The 13,942-nt window shown below is 37.1% G+C and overlaps 1 protein-coding gene across 4 annotated transcripts in view; it reads left to right on the top strand.

Annotated features, from left to right (window-relative positions):
* Positions 1-1,545: 1,545 nt before the first annotated feature.
* PNLIPRP3 (pancreatic lipase related protein 3) overlaps positions 1,546-13,942 on the top strand; it is a 41,916-nt gene continuing 29,519 nt past the window's right edge. For all 4 annotated transcript variants that reach the window (XR_004323778.1, XR_004323779.1, XM_006183480.3 and 1 more), the window contains exons 1-3: positions 1,546-1,620; positions 1,972-2,183; positions 11,564-11,718. Coding sequence is in view for 2 of the 4 variants with exons in the window: in XM_006183480.3 (XP_006183542.1) it covers positions 2,135-2,183; positions 11,564-11,718 (204 nt within the window). In the remaining 2 variants the exon portion in view is untranslated. The remainder of the gene's footprint in view (positions 1,621-1,971; positions 2,184-11,563; positions 11,719-13,942) is intronic.

Genomic DNA, 13,942 nt, shown 5'->3' with positions numbered 1-13,942 from the left:
CTGAAACATTCATCATGACGTCTTAAAAGGTTCTCTGCCTTTCTGAATTCTCAAAATAATTTGTCATATCAGGGACAAAATTAATTGAATTATTTTCTACTCTTGAACCATGAATTCAATTGATTTGCTGTTTTTCCTTACTTTTTGTGTGCTGTCATATATAAGCACAGCTTTGACTTTGTGATGAACTTTTAAAAGCTATTGTTAACTCCTCTGTGTGACATTTTTCAGGCAGGACTGCCATGCTTTCAGTAAGCATCTATGGATTCACCAATATCTGATCCTCGTTAAACATAATTGTTAAAGTATAACGAGTCTTCAACTCTCAGAATGATAATCTCTCTAGAGTAAGCGTTTCCTTGAATGATATGAGATCAATGAAATCTAATGATTTTTTTTCCTTCAACAAATATTGACCGTATGTCTACCATGATAGACCTATTTCTAGATGCTGGGGTCCCAGAGAGGAACAAAAACCAGCCCATGTACCAGAATGGTTCAGTCTGGGGAGACTAATGGGTAACTGCCTAACAGATCTACTATATGCTAAGTGTTACAGCAGATTCATTGAAAAGAGCTGTGAAAACATGGACTAGAGGATGTTTTTGGTTTTTTTTTAACTTCCTATATTATCATGGCAGATCTTTGTATTTTTCCATATAAACATGTTTATTAAGCAACCTGCTAAGTTCCAGGCACTGTGCTTGTCCCTTGGGATGCAGATATGAGTAAGATGCAGTCTTCTGAGAGTTGCCACTGATGATTATATTATTCATGCTGATCTCACATATGTGGCTGAAAACACCGATTCTTGAAATGCCACTTGGGAAAAATGACCACTTGTAAATGGTGAAGCTTTTAGAGCATGCCTTTTCTCTCGCGGGTTTACTGGACACCCAGTGTGCCAGGCTCTGAGCTCAGTGCTGCTGGAGGGTCTGCTCTCTAATCACCATGTGCCTGCATGCCAGGGTGGACTGACTGCTATGAATTCCAGGAACTGTGTCAACCAAAAAAGCACCTGAGACCTGTAACTGCTCTTGTTCATGATCTCTCTTGTCTGATTCTTGCATAATGTAACAAGGTTTATACGAAAAGTCTGAATGCCTCATAAATACTTTAAAATTTTAATGCTATTATGAGAGTAAAAAATCAAGAAAAACCAAGAAATACTTTTCAGCCATCTTCTGTGAATATTTGAAAATTGAGGAACTGTGAATTGAATTGCTCATCTCTTTAAGTTAATGGAGTAGCCAAAAAGGCAAATTTGTATTACATTAAAGTGTATTATGAAGCCTACGTACAATGACATAAGGGTATATTTAGCTATATGTGAACATAAATTTGCTCTCATAACCATTAATATAGTTGAAAAATAGCAATAATAAAATCCACACAATATAGTACTTACTATATACTAGGTACTCATCATATAATAACTAATTCCGTCACCTAAATAACCCTATGAGTCAGGAACCATGATGACCCCCATCTACTAGGCAAGAAAAGGCACAGTGAGCTTCCTGGTCTAAAGTCACTGCTAATAAGTGGCAGAGCCAGTATTTGAAGCCGGGTGATTGGGCTCCAATCCCCAGGGAACTGCTGTGCTACATTGCCACACAGGTAAGTCATGCAGGTTAGCCACGTTCATTATTTAACTCAGCATATTTGAGCAGGGCCTGTTTGTATTAAGTGGAGGTTTGTACTCTGAATTGTGTTAGGGAAAAATATATAGAAAGTACATAATCCTGGTTTGGAAAAATTCTTTCTTTTAAATATTTCTTAACTAGCATCCCAAAGCATTCAAATAACTTTCAAAAGTGACTCAGTTTTTACCTAACCAAAATATTACTAGTGATGAAACAGCCAAACCTCAAGTTTTAATTACCCATCACATAATGCAGGGCACACCCTTCTAATTATATCTCTTAATGTGAAACTTAGAGTCTAGACTATGGTACATTTACTTTGCAGGGCAGAAGAATTAGAGGTGATGTGAGTGCCGTGCTCTCTGGACCTGGAACTTAAATACGGATTGATACATTTTGAAGAAAACTGCTTAATATTTTAGAGTGAGGTGACTTTGTAAGCGAAAATTTTCAAGAAGACTTTACGTGATTTTTTTTCATCAACTTAGATGTTTGGAGTTTGGATTGCTGTACTCTTATTCTTTGGCACATCACCAGGTAAGACTCATAACTTTAGTAAGTCCTTTAAAAATAATGAGTATAGTCACATCTCAAATGTAATTGACATAGACTGAAATGTTGACTCTTTATATTTTATTTGTCATAAAATTATCTAAGGAAAATGCATCATTTTCATAATACTGAGTGAATCTGATGAACATATGAAAAGCATCTATTATTTCCAATAATTTAAAAGTTGCTAGACAATCTTGTATGGGCCTCCAGCTCCATCACTTACTAGCCTATGGCCTTCGTCAAGTAGGCCTTTGAAGTCTTAGTTTCTTCACTTTTAAGATGGTATGTAGCAGTAAATTAAAATATACATACGTATTTCCATGTTCAGTACCTGATTCACAGTAGATGCTCAATAAACATTTGGATGAATGAATGAAAGATTAATGCTGATTTGAACCTCTACATTGATTTTTTTCCATTTGAGTCATGATTTTGTGAAGGGATATTGGTCTGTGGACATTTCTTACATATTAACTCAATATTCACTGACTTGTGCATTTTATACTGTGGACTCCTTGTACATTTCCTATGTGATAGTGAATGGTTTCTTCTGTTCTTACCACCCCCGGTTTAACATTGTACCTGTAATCACAATAACAGTTATTTGTCATGTTTTAGCCAAAATATAATCAGGATTTCAGTGTTTTTCAGTCCTTCCTTCCAGCTTTCCTCTATGGGATTAAAAAATCTAAAGGAGGTGGAGCTATCATTAATTTTAGTATTTACCAGGAACTGTGCTCTATTTTCCATGATTTTCCTGCCCCAGGACCATCCCAATGGAATGATTTCCAGAACATAACTAAGAAATGAGTGAAGCCTGCCCTGGTCAATTTCCTGTATTGTTAACTTCTCTTCTCGGTGGTATCTCCTCCTTCTAGAGTTCAGTGCCCTTTTTTGCTATCTCTACTCACAGCTCAACCCTCAAGATCCTCTCCGAACAAGGATGCTAATACATTTTTTATTTTTTATTGAAGTATAGTTGATTTAGAAAACAAATTTATGATTACCAAAGGGGAAAGGTGGGGGGAGGGATAAATTAGGAGTTTGGGATTAGCTAATACATTTTTTCAATCAACAAATACAATCACCTACTATATGCCAGGCACTGTGTTAAGGTCTAGAGACACAGTTGTGACTGATTTAAGTTCCCTAGAGCCCATCAGAAATACTTGCTTTTCAATAGTGAGTGACTTCTTCTTAGAAGCTTATTGAACTAAGCACAAAGTGTAAAATGTCGGGTACCAGAAGACTGAATGCAAATGGACTCTGTTGCAAATTTAATAGATGCAGTATAGATAATAATACAAATGTGCTATAGACTCAATTTTTAAATTATGGCAGCTGTGTAATGGATATATTGCGTAGTAGAAATATATGTATAATCTAAATTTCATATTTATTTAATTTTTTTTTTATTTGGCAACGAACTCTCCCCTCAGTCCCCTCCTTAGCTAGTTTAAAAGCCATGGTCAATCACAGTCACTCCTTAGCGTGCACACTGGACTTCTCTGCTGCTTGATTCACTTGTCTTAATCATGACCGTGGTTAAATCCAACACTTTGCAACTTTGTGTCTGCACCTGTGGCAGCTGAACATGCCTGAAGGAAAACGCAAACCATGCTGACTGTCTCACTATGAATGCATGGTTATTAAACTACAGTGGACCATAAATCTGCCAAGCCTACCAAATCATACTCTACTTCAGTAGTCCTTTTATTTTTCCCAGGCTCCTGGGTTGTTGCATTCTTTTCCTGCCTGCTGCAACCTCAACGCCTCCCTGCCCACCAACACTTTTGGCTGATGGCCTTGTTTCCTTTGTCAATTAAAACAAACAAAAAAGAAACAGAGAAGAGAGCCTCCACAAGTTCCCAGCACCACATCTGCCCGATCTGCACATCCAAAACTGAGCTCTTGATCTATACCCTTAAATCTGTTCCTCCCAGAATCTTCCTTGTCCCAATTAATGGCAACTCCAGTCTTCCAGGCACTTTGACCAAAAACCTTGATGTCATCTTTGACTTTTTTATCATACCTCACTGCCAGCTAGTCAGCAAATTCTTTGGATCCTCCTTCAAATTTTACGTGGAATCTGAACACTCCCTCACTACTTCCCGGGCTACCACCTTGATTTTAGGCGCTATTGTGTCTTAACTATTTTACTACGGTAACCTCCTAGCTGATCTGTCTGTCCCTGTTCTTAGCCTGCTTCAATCTGTTCTCAACACAGAAGCCAGCCTAAGTCAGCCTGCATCACTTTTCTGCTCAGAGACCTCCAATGGTTAAGCACGTCGCTCCAGAGTAACAGCCAAGGTCCTTCCAATGATCCGCAGGCTCTACGTGCTTTAGCCGTTGGTTACCTCTCTAACGTCATCCCCTGCTACTTGCCCACCATCCCTTTTTCAAACACCTGGGGGTCAGATGCACTCCAGGATTCAGATGTTTTTTGGATTTTAAAAAGGAACTATGGCAAGTGTACTGTGTAATACAAAATCCCCAAAGGAACCTGGTGCAGTACCAGTAAACAACCATGCCTGTATTTCTGTAGTAAAATCTATGAGTATTCATTATTAAGTGGGATAAAGAGTGTATGTATGTGTGTGTGTGTGTATGTGTGTATGCAAAACAGGTAAACAAAAAACAGATATATACAAAAAAGAGTGTGTGTATATATATATATATTTATATTTATATTTATATTTTATATAAACTGCCTTAGGTCAGTTTTTGCTGCCAAAGAGTGCTGAAAACTAAAAATCAAAGGGAAAAAAAAAATCAAAACCTCAGTTTTTTTCCCAGAGATTTTTTAGACTTTGAAATTGCAGAAGACCTGTCTCTCTCCCTTGTTTCTTGAGCTCCAATCAGGGCAGCCTCCTCACAATTCTTCAGTCCTACAAGGCACGCCCCTTCCCACAGAGCCTTGTGCTTTCTGTTCCTTTGCCTGGAATGCTGCCCAGGAAATCCACCAGGTTTGCTCCTCACCGGCTCCAGGCCTGGATTCAAATACCATTTTTCTTAGTGAGGTCTTCCCTGGCCACTCTATTTGAATTGCAAGCCCTTTCTTAACTAAACACACCTGCACCTTCACTCCTGTCATATTTTGTGTTTCTCCAGCTCCTGCCACTCTGTACCATACACCACGTTTTATTTATTTATTCTTACTCATTGCCTATCCCTCATCCGCCACTAGACCATATACTCCACGGGGACTGGGACTGTTTTTCCACTGCTGAGTCCCTGGTGCCGAGAACAGTGTCTGGCACATAATAGGCACTCAGATAAACATTTCTTAAATAAATTAATGAACCTATTTTCCAGCTTTTCTTTGTCATTGAAAAAGGTAACTCACAGTACAATAAAGTCTCACTTAGAAAGTGGAAATTAGGAAAATTCTAACTAATATGCCCATTTATATGATTTCTTAACCAGTTAAAACCAGTTTCATGTAATGTGCTGTATTTCAAATACCCCTTTAAAGAACTTTTAGATCAAAGAGGAAATAAAACATTTCAATTGCAGAATGTAGCAAAATATGACTCAAGAACTGAAGAAACTACAAAAAGTAACATTGAAGGAAAAATTTAATTAATAAAAATAAAGTAGAGGTTAATGCCTTAGAAAAACAGGGATAAAGTATAACTGATAAATCTATGTGGTGGTTGCTTCATAAAATAAAAAAAAAACTGATGCAGTTTTAATAAAGGGAAATAACATGTGTGAAAGACATTTAAATAATTATATTTTGAATAAATTTGTTCTAAAAGAATTGAAATTCTAGATGAAAAATATTACTTTTTACCCCAAAATATATCCCAGATAGATGAACATTTAAAAGTAAAAGAGTGAAACAATAAAAGTGTGAAAAGAAAACAGAGTAAAATTGTTAATGTTCTTGGAGTGAGGGTGGTTTTTCTAAACAAGAAAAAAACTCCAAAGCCATAAAGGAAAAGATTGATTATGTTGTTGAATAAAATGCAAAACTTCTATATGACAAAAAGTAAAATCTATAGAACAAAAATATAAACAACTAAACTAGAATGTCTTTTCTAAATATCTGACTGAAAGGGGACAAATCTGTTTACTCTTCAAAGAGTCTTTACAAATAAATAAGGAAAAAACACTTTAGAAAAATGTGCATAGGGCATGAAAATTTCACCCTTAGAAGATGTACAAATGGACAGAAATGCACAAAAAGATACTTAAGTGTATAGGTTTTTAAAGAAATGCAAACTAAAATGACAAAAAGGGATGCCTATGAAAACTTAAATGTGCATACCCTTCCACAGTAGATTGTATTATTGTTCCCCACTACTTACCCCCTCCCCACCTGGCCAGAGAGGATGCTATAGCCCCATCTTGTCCACGTGATGTGGCAGGGAATAGTGCCACGTCTGAAGGTCTGCTTGAAGAGTCTCTGCCTGCTTCAGCTGTTACATCCTTTTCCTGGGACCCAAGAAGAGTATGTTCTGAACAGGATCTGCTCCTTTAGCTTAGATCCTGGAATGAAGAAGACTGATAAATCAGAGCACATCCAGTCTAAAACCATTGCAGCCAAAATACAACATAAATAAATAATAAGCCTTAATGTTTTTATAAGCCAATGAAATTTGGAGGCTATTTGCTACCACAGCATAACCTAGCAAGAGCTAATTAATGTACATCCCAGTGTTTTGATGTGCATTATGATTCATTTTTTTTCCTACCACTTAATAACTTTGAAAAATTGGACAAGATGATCACTTTTTCTAAGTCTTCATTTCTTCACATCTATGACTCATAGGGCTCAATCTGCTTTTGCTATTACGATTATTATTAATAAGGCAAAGAAACCAGACTGGACGTAATTTGAAGAAAAGTACTCTTCTTTTTTCTTTTGTGCCTTTTTTTCTTCTTATAAAGGTAATTTGTATTCATTATTGAAAACTGGAGACCATAGATAATATAATGAAGAAAAATGGAAACCATGCTAACACCATTGTTAATATTTTGGTGCACTTCCTTTGAATTTTTTTTTTCCTCATACATTTTAAATGAAATTATATTCTACATAGTTCTGTAATCTGTCTTTCCTCATCAACATGATATCATTCTCACTTTCACTAAAAGTTTCATTACAGATTCTCTATAAACATTTAAATGGCTACATAATATCTTTAATTTTATAACTTTAGGACCATATCTTTTGTTAGATGGGCTATTTAAATTACTGACTCGATTTCAACTTATTAATTATATAGTAAATGTGTTATTTTTAGATAATTATTAATCTTTCTATTTTTTTCTAAGGGATTTTAGTATCTTGTGATGTTGATCAGTTACTCTTTAATCACATCTAATTTCTCCTAAATTTATGCCCTTTCTATGGATATTGCCTTAGGGAAAAAGGGCACAATGACCAATAACCCTGGTAAGTTACAAACATAGAAAACATGCAATATTTATAATAATCTTCATTTTATTTAACCCAAACTTTCTTCCATAGACTGAATAATGTAGTTGAGAACCTGATAGTGGTTGGGGGAACAATGGAATGCAGAATATTAAGATAGCTAGACATTCTAGAAAAAAATAGGTGGTTGCATTAGAAAACCATGATCCAATATGAAATCACTGGTGCAAATTAGAACTGGGTGTATGTGTGCTTCAAGGGGAAAAACAATGGATTCTAGACAGGAGAAATAGTGACTGAGAAGCTGTACTCTACTAGGGATATATTGAAGAAGGCACATGTTTGCACTTCTAATAAGAGGAAACAAAGGCAACCAGAGAATCCAGGAAAACAAACACGGCACACAAAAGGCATGATCTGAATATGGAGCCAACTAAAATGACACTGGTCTGGAGCAATTCATGTACAAGAAAGGAGAATTCACTTGAATATTCTCCTTTAAAGGGAACTGGTATATGAACAATGGAAATGCAGAGAGAAGGAAATGTAATTACAGCATGCTAGCTGGCTGTGAAAGGAAAAATATCTGGTCATAATAATATAAATTCTGCTTATTGATTTTCAATTTTTTAGGAGTCAGCCTATAGACAAAACATGGAAGACTTAATTGGGATTATAGAACAGTTTGAAAGTTATCAATCTTGACAGAATAAAGGTGAAAGTGCATCTGACATACCTTGGAAGATGGAAGGGAGGAAGAGAGGAAGAGACAGTGTCTCTTCAAACTTTGTCTTGCAAAGGTAGGGAGTCACGTTATAAGGAATGTGAGGTATGGATCATGACATAGAAGAAGATTATTTGAGCTTACCACAGAAGCCAATAAATGAGGTGAAAACAGTGTTGGTGACTGTATTGGAGGAGGAGTTGAAACAAAGTGGAGAGCAGGACAGGCTGACTATTGAGCTATTGTCCCTCAGCTTCAAGCCACCATTGCTTTGCCAGCACTGGGAAATGGCAAACACGGTTCAACAGTTCAGTCACTCCTAGAGAGGTGCTGGCAGAGGGAACACTAGAGGGACATTGAGGCTCCGGGAGGGAGACAGGAAGTGTTCCTTTCTGTTTGCTCCTGGTTCCTGTCTGGGTTTTCTCAGCAATGGCCTTCACTCCAGCACAATCATCCAGAAGCAGCAGCTGGTTCGGGTTTGCAGTTTTCTTAATACTCCCAGAGCCAGATGCATGGTGCCCACTCAAAGATGCCAGCCCTAGCCAGTTAGCACCCCTCCTCAGGGCCTGAATACCAGCCCTGGAGAACAGGACCTGCCCAGGCTTAGCACATTTCCAGTTTGAATAACTCACCCTCTTCTGTTTCTTCCACCAGCCCTCGAGCTGCTAGCTGCTCCCTGCAGTTACTCCCTCTGAGTTATTACGGGATGCCCTTTGTCTTCAGTTCTCCAGTACCTGATTAATAACAATTCATCATTAAACTCTCACAGTTAAAATAGCTAGTGTGGTTTCTGTTTCTTGCCCTGGATTGATCCAGGTGGATGAAATCCTCATTTATTATTGCAGCAAGTTAATAGACCATGTGTGACTGATGTTGATAAGTCAAAACTTGATAGTGTAAGCACATCATATGATATGGAGGTAACCACAAGAACTGCAGACGTGTTTGAAAGTTGTTGCGTCTGGGGAGAGGGTTGGGTATGCAGTTGGGCGAGGGATATTGCTCATCTGCACATTTGTTTTAATCTACAAACATTTCTTTGATTTAAAATAGTTTTAATTCTCTATCCTCTCTATACATTTACTGTGGAATCTCATTCTTAAAGAATGGAGAAAAGAAAAATTTCCTAAAATTGTAAAGTTAAAATCTAGTGGATTTGAGAGTCAAGACTTATTTAGTATCTTTTTGCTAAGTGATAAAAGAAAATCCTTAATTTCAAGTCTTAAAATAACTCTAACCAATACTAATACATAATCATAAATAAATTATAGTCAATTTAATAATAAGTTGAATAAATAATTTAATAATAAATTGAGTAAGTATAAATTATAATCATAATTGAATAGCTTAAACTATTCCTCCATAAAACAGCATGATATAAAGTTTTTTAAAAAATTATTTAAACTGAAAAAAACAAAACAAAATAGTTCACCAACTTCTCCCACCCATGGCCTCTGGCAATCTGTTCTCTGGATATATGAGCTTGATATATCTGTATTAGATTCCACATATAAGAGAGATCATCTTTCTCTGACTTACTTCACTTAGCATAGTACCTTCATGGTCCATCCATGTTGTTGCAAATGGCAAGATTTCATTCCTTTTAATGGCTGAGTAATACTCATTGTATAAATATATATACCACAATTTCTATTTATCAGTTGATGGAAACTTAGGTTATTTCCATCTCTTGGCTATTTTAAATAATGCTGCAGTGAACATGAGGATGCATGTATCCCTGCAAGTAAGTGTTCTCATTTTATTCAGATAAATACCCAGAAGTGGACTTGCTAGATTGTATGGCAGTTCTATTTTTTATTTTTTGAGCAATTGTTTTCCATACTGTTTTCCATAGTGGCTGCACCAATTTACATTCCCACCAACAGTACACGAGGGTTCCCTTTTCTCCACATCCTCACCAACACTGATTTGTCTTTTTTATAACAGTCATCCTTGCATTCCTGGAATAAATCCCACTTGATCATGTGTATGATCCTTCTAATGTATTGTTGAATTCAGGATATTCAGGGATATTGGCCTGTAAATTTCTTTTCTTACGGCATCCTTGTCTGGTTTTGGTATCAGAGTAATGCTGTCCTTGTAAAATGATTTTGGAAGAGTTCCCTCCTCCGCTATTTTTTGGAAGAGTTTAAGAAGGATTGGTATTAATACTTCTTTGAATCTTTGGTAGAATTTACCAGTGAAGCCATCTGGTTCTTTTGTTTGTTGGAAGGTTTTTGATTACTGATTCAATCTCCTAATTAATCGGTCTGTTCAGAGTTTCTGTTTCATCATGATTTAGTCTTGGTAGGTTGTATGTTTCTGGGATTTTATCCATTTCTTCTAGGTTGTCCAATTTGTTAACATATAATTATTCATAGTAGTTTCTTATGATTCTTTGTATTTCTGCAGTGTCAGTTGCAATATCTCCTCTTTCATTTCTGATTTTACTTGTTTTAGTTGTCTCTTTCTTTCTTTAGTGAGTCTAGCTAAAGGTTTGTCATTTTTGTTTATCTTTTCAAAGAACCAGCTTTTAGTTTTTGTGTTTGACTATTAAATGAAGATGAAAATGTAAGATCATCGTGAAAAAATAAATTAGAGTCAGTGAATGATAGAAATTATTAAGACCTACTTTTCCCAAAACTTCACATTTTAGAGATGAGTAAAGTGAGCTCCAGAAAGAAGAAACTTGGTTAAAACTAAATGAAACTTTGCTCTCATTTATATTCTCTGAAACATATATTGGACTCCTGCTGTGTGCCAGGCATGGTCGTAGGCCCTAGGGATACAAAGATCCCTTTCATCAAGAGCTATAAGTCTAATAAGAAAAGGCAGAAGCTCGGGGAAGACACAGTATCCCATCTTATGTCTTAGGCCCATTAACAAGGGCTTTCCTGTGAAATAGTTCACTTAGTCTTCATAACTAGGCTGTAAGATAAGTCATATTACCTCCATTTTGCAGAAGAGGAAACTGAGACTCAAAAAAGGTAAAATAATTACCTAGAGCCAGGAATGAATCATTCCAAAGCTCATACACACTTACCCGTAGCACTGCAATCTGCATGGTCATGGCCATGATATGGGGAGAGCGGAGGACGGGAAAGGTAGAGGAGAGCATGTTTTTGAAGAGAATCTCCCTTGGTCAGACTTGTTTCAATTAAAGACTAATTTCTATTAAACCTCTTAGTGGGAAACACAGCCTCTCCCTGGGCCTGGTTCCTGAAATACTGACTTTGTACCTTTTTGCTGCAGGAGAAGAAGTTTGCTATGAAAGGGTGGGATGCTTTAAAGATGGTTTACCATGGACTGGGACTTTGTCAAGACAGTTGGCAGGTTTACCCTGGTCTCCAGAGGAGATAAACACTCGCTTTCTGCTCTACACTAGACATAATCCCAAAGCTCATCAGGTAAGCTAACTTGCTGCCTTCACACATGGATTGTTCTAAAATATAAGATGCAGCTATAGGTATGGAAGGCATGGATACAATAACCTATTCTGGCATAAACTATTGAGTTAAAGGAAAATATTTCTTTTTAGTATTATGAGCCAGATTTTTTTTCATATTTGCCCTAGTGTTTAAAGATTATTCTGAATATGTGTTCCATGTGAGGTAAATTTGATATTTTATTCAGTTAATAATATTGAAAACCTTCCACATACAAGACTGAACAAGTAGCAGTCTTATTATATACTAAATGGAATAAACCAGTACTTAAATGTATTATACTAGGGGAAATGTGGTATATAAACAAATACCTTTATTGCAACACAAATTATGATCTGTGATGTAATATATAAATAAAAGACCCTGGGAACAGAATGATAAAGGGCTTGCTTTTCCCTTAGGGGTGGGGGTTGGAACCAGGAAAGGCTTTGAAGAGGACACAGATTTGAGGTGTGTCCTGAAGGATGATCAGGGTTTTCAAAGCAGAGACAGGAAATGGCAAAGGAAATAGTGTGAACAAACACACAAAGGAGAGAGACTGCAGAGCATGTCTGAGAAATGACAACACAAGTTAAACTGGGGACAGAGAAGAAGGCCTCGAATGTAGAGTGAGTTAGAGAAGTGATTTAGAGACTAACTGTGTAACTCCTTCCTGGGGAGTTTGGACATCATCCTGGGAACCATGAGGCCCCATTGAGAGGTTTTAAAGAGGCTTTAGGACATTTATTCTGCTGGCAGTGTACTTTTTCGCCTGGAGCTGGGAAAGCCTGGAGGGTATGGCCAGACCATTTAGTACTATGCTATCCAACACAGTAGTCACTGGCCACATGTGGCTGTTGAAATGAAATGAAATTAAAAATTCAGTTCTTCAGCTGCACCCACCACATTTCCAGCCCTCAATAGCCACACGTGGCTAATGGCTACCATATTGGACAGTGTGAACGTAGGGTATTTCCATCATCACAGAAAGATCTATTTAACAGCACTGAATAGAAAGCTGTAGTGCAGTTTGGATCAGATGTGGGAACTAGCCTGAACCAGAGTAATGAGAATGATTGTAATAATAGAAAATTAACATACTAAACATCAACTGTCCTGAGATTTCACGTATGCATGATAGGAAGAATAGTGACCCTCTGGTCTGAAAAATGTGGGGTGAAAGAGAATGAGTCAAGTTTTAGACAAGTGAAGTTTGTTCAGGCTATTGGAGATTTTAGTCTCACAGCTAAACAGGCAGTCTAGAGGTGGAGAAAGACATTCAAAAGTCTTTTACCCAGAGGTGAGGGTTGAAACTCAGAGGGCATGTGATCTCAGGGGAGAGAACAAAGCATGGTTCTAGACCCAGGTGAAGCATCTCTACTTAGGGAACAGGCAGGAAAGGGGACCAGAGAGGGAGAAGCCCACCATGCAAGATCATCTCCAGTCTTTACCTGCATCTGTAACATTGAGGCTCGCTTTCCATCAGACCTGTTGCATGCAGGGTGGGTCTCCCCAGCCAAGACAGCCTTCTGTTCTGCCTTCACACCACGCAAACATAACCTGACTTGGAGCTATCTACCTGCCACACACACAGTACATCTGTACACACAGCTCTTTACTGAAATAGGCCATCTGCTCTGTAGATGACAGCTCTAGCTCGAACAAAGAAGAAATAACAGACCTTATTTTGCGTATAGAGAAACTTAAAAAGAAAGCGTTCTCAAAAGTTTGATTTTTATAACTATCAAAAAACTCAGCTGTAAAAGGAAATGAACTCCTGGTAGATGCTACAACATGGATGAACTTTGCAGACATTTTGCTAAATTGGATAAGCCAGACACAAAAGGAGAAATACTGTGTGATTCTAGTTGTATAAGGTATCTAGAATAGTCAATTCCACAGAGACAGAAAGTGGAGTAGTAGTTACTAAGGGCAAAGGGAGGGGGTGATGGTGAGTTATTGTTTAATGGGTACAGAGTTTCAGTCTGAGATGATGAAAAAGTTCTGGAGAGGGATGGTGGTGATGGTTGCACAATAATATGAATGTCTTAATGCAAATAAATTGAATGCTTAAAAATGGTTAAAATGATAATTTTAGGTTATGTGTATTTTACCCTAATTTTTAAAAATACAAAACAGATATTCTGAGGCACATTTGTCCATTTAGGACTCTCAGGGTATGTTTTTCTATTAAGGACTAACTGTA

This window comes from Camelus ferus, chromosome 11, assembly GCF_009834535.1.
Source record: "Camelus ferus isolate YT-003-E chromosome 11, BCGSAC_Cfer_1.0, whole genome shotgun sequence".
Taxonomy (NCBI): Eukaryota; Metazoa; Chordata; class Mammalia; order Artiodactyla; family Camelidae; genus Camelus; species Camelus ferus.
The sequence above is the reverse complement of the archived record's forward strand: the minus strand, read 5'-3'. Positions and strand labels throughout refer to the sequence as shown.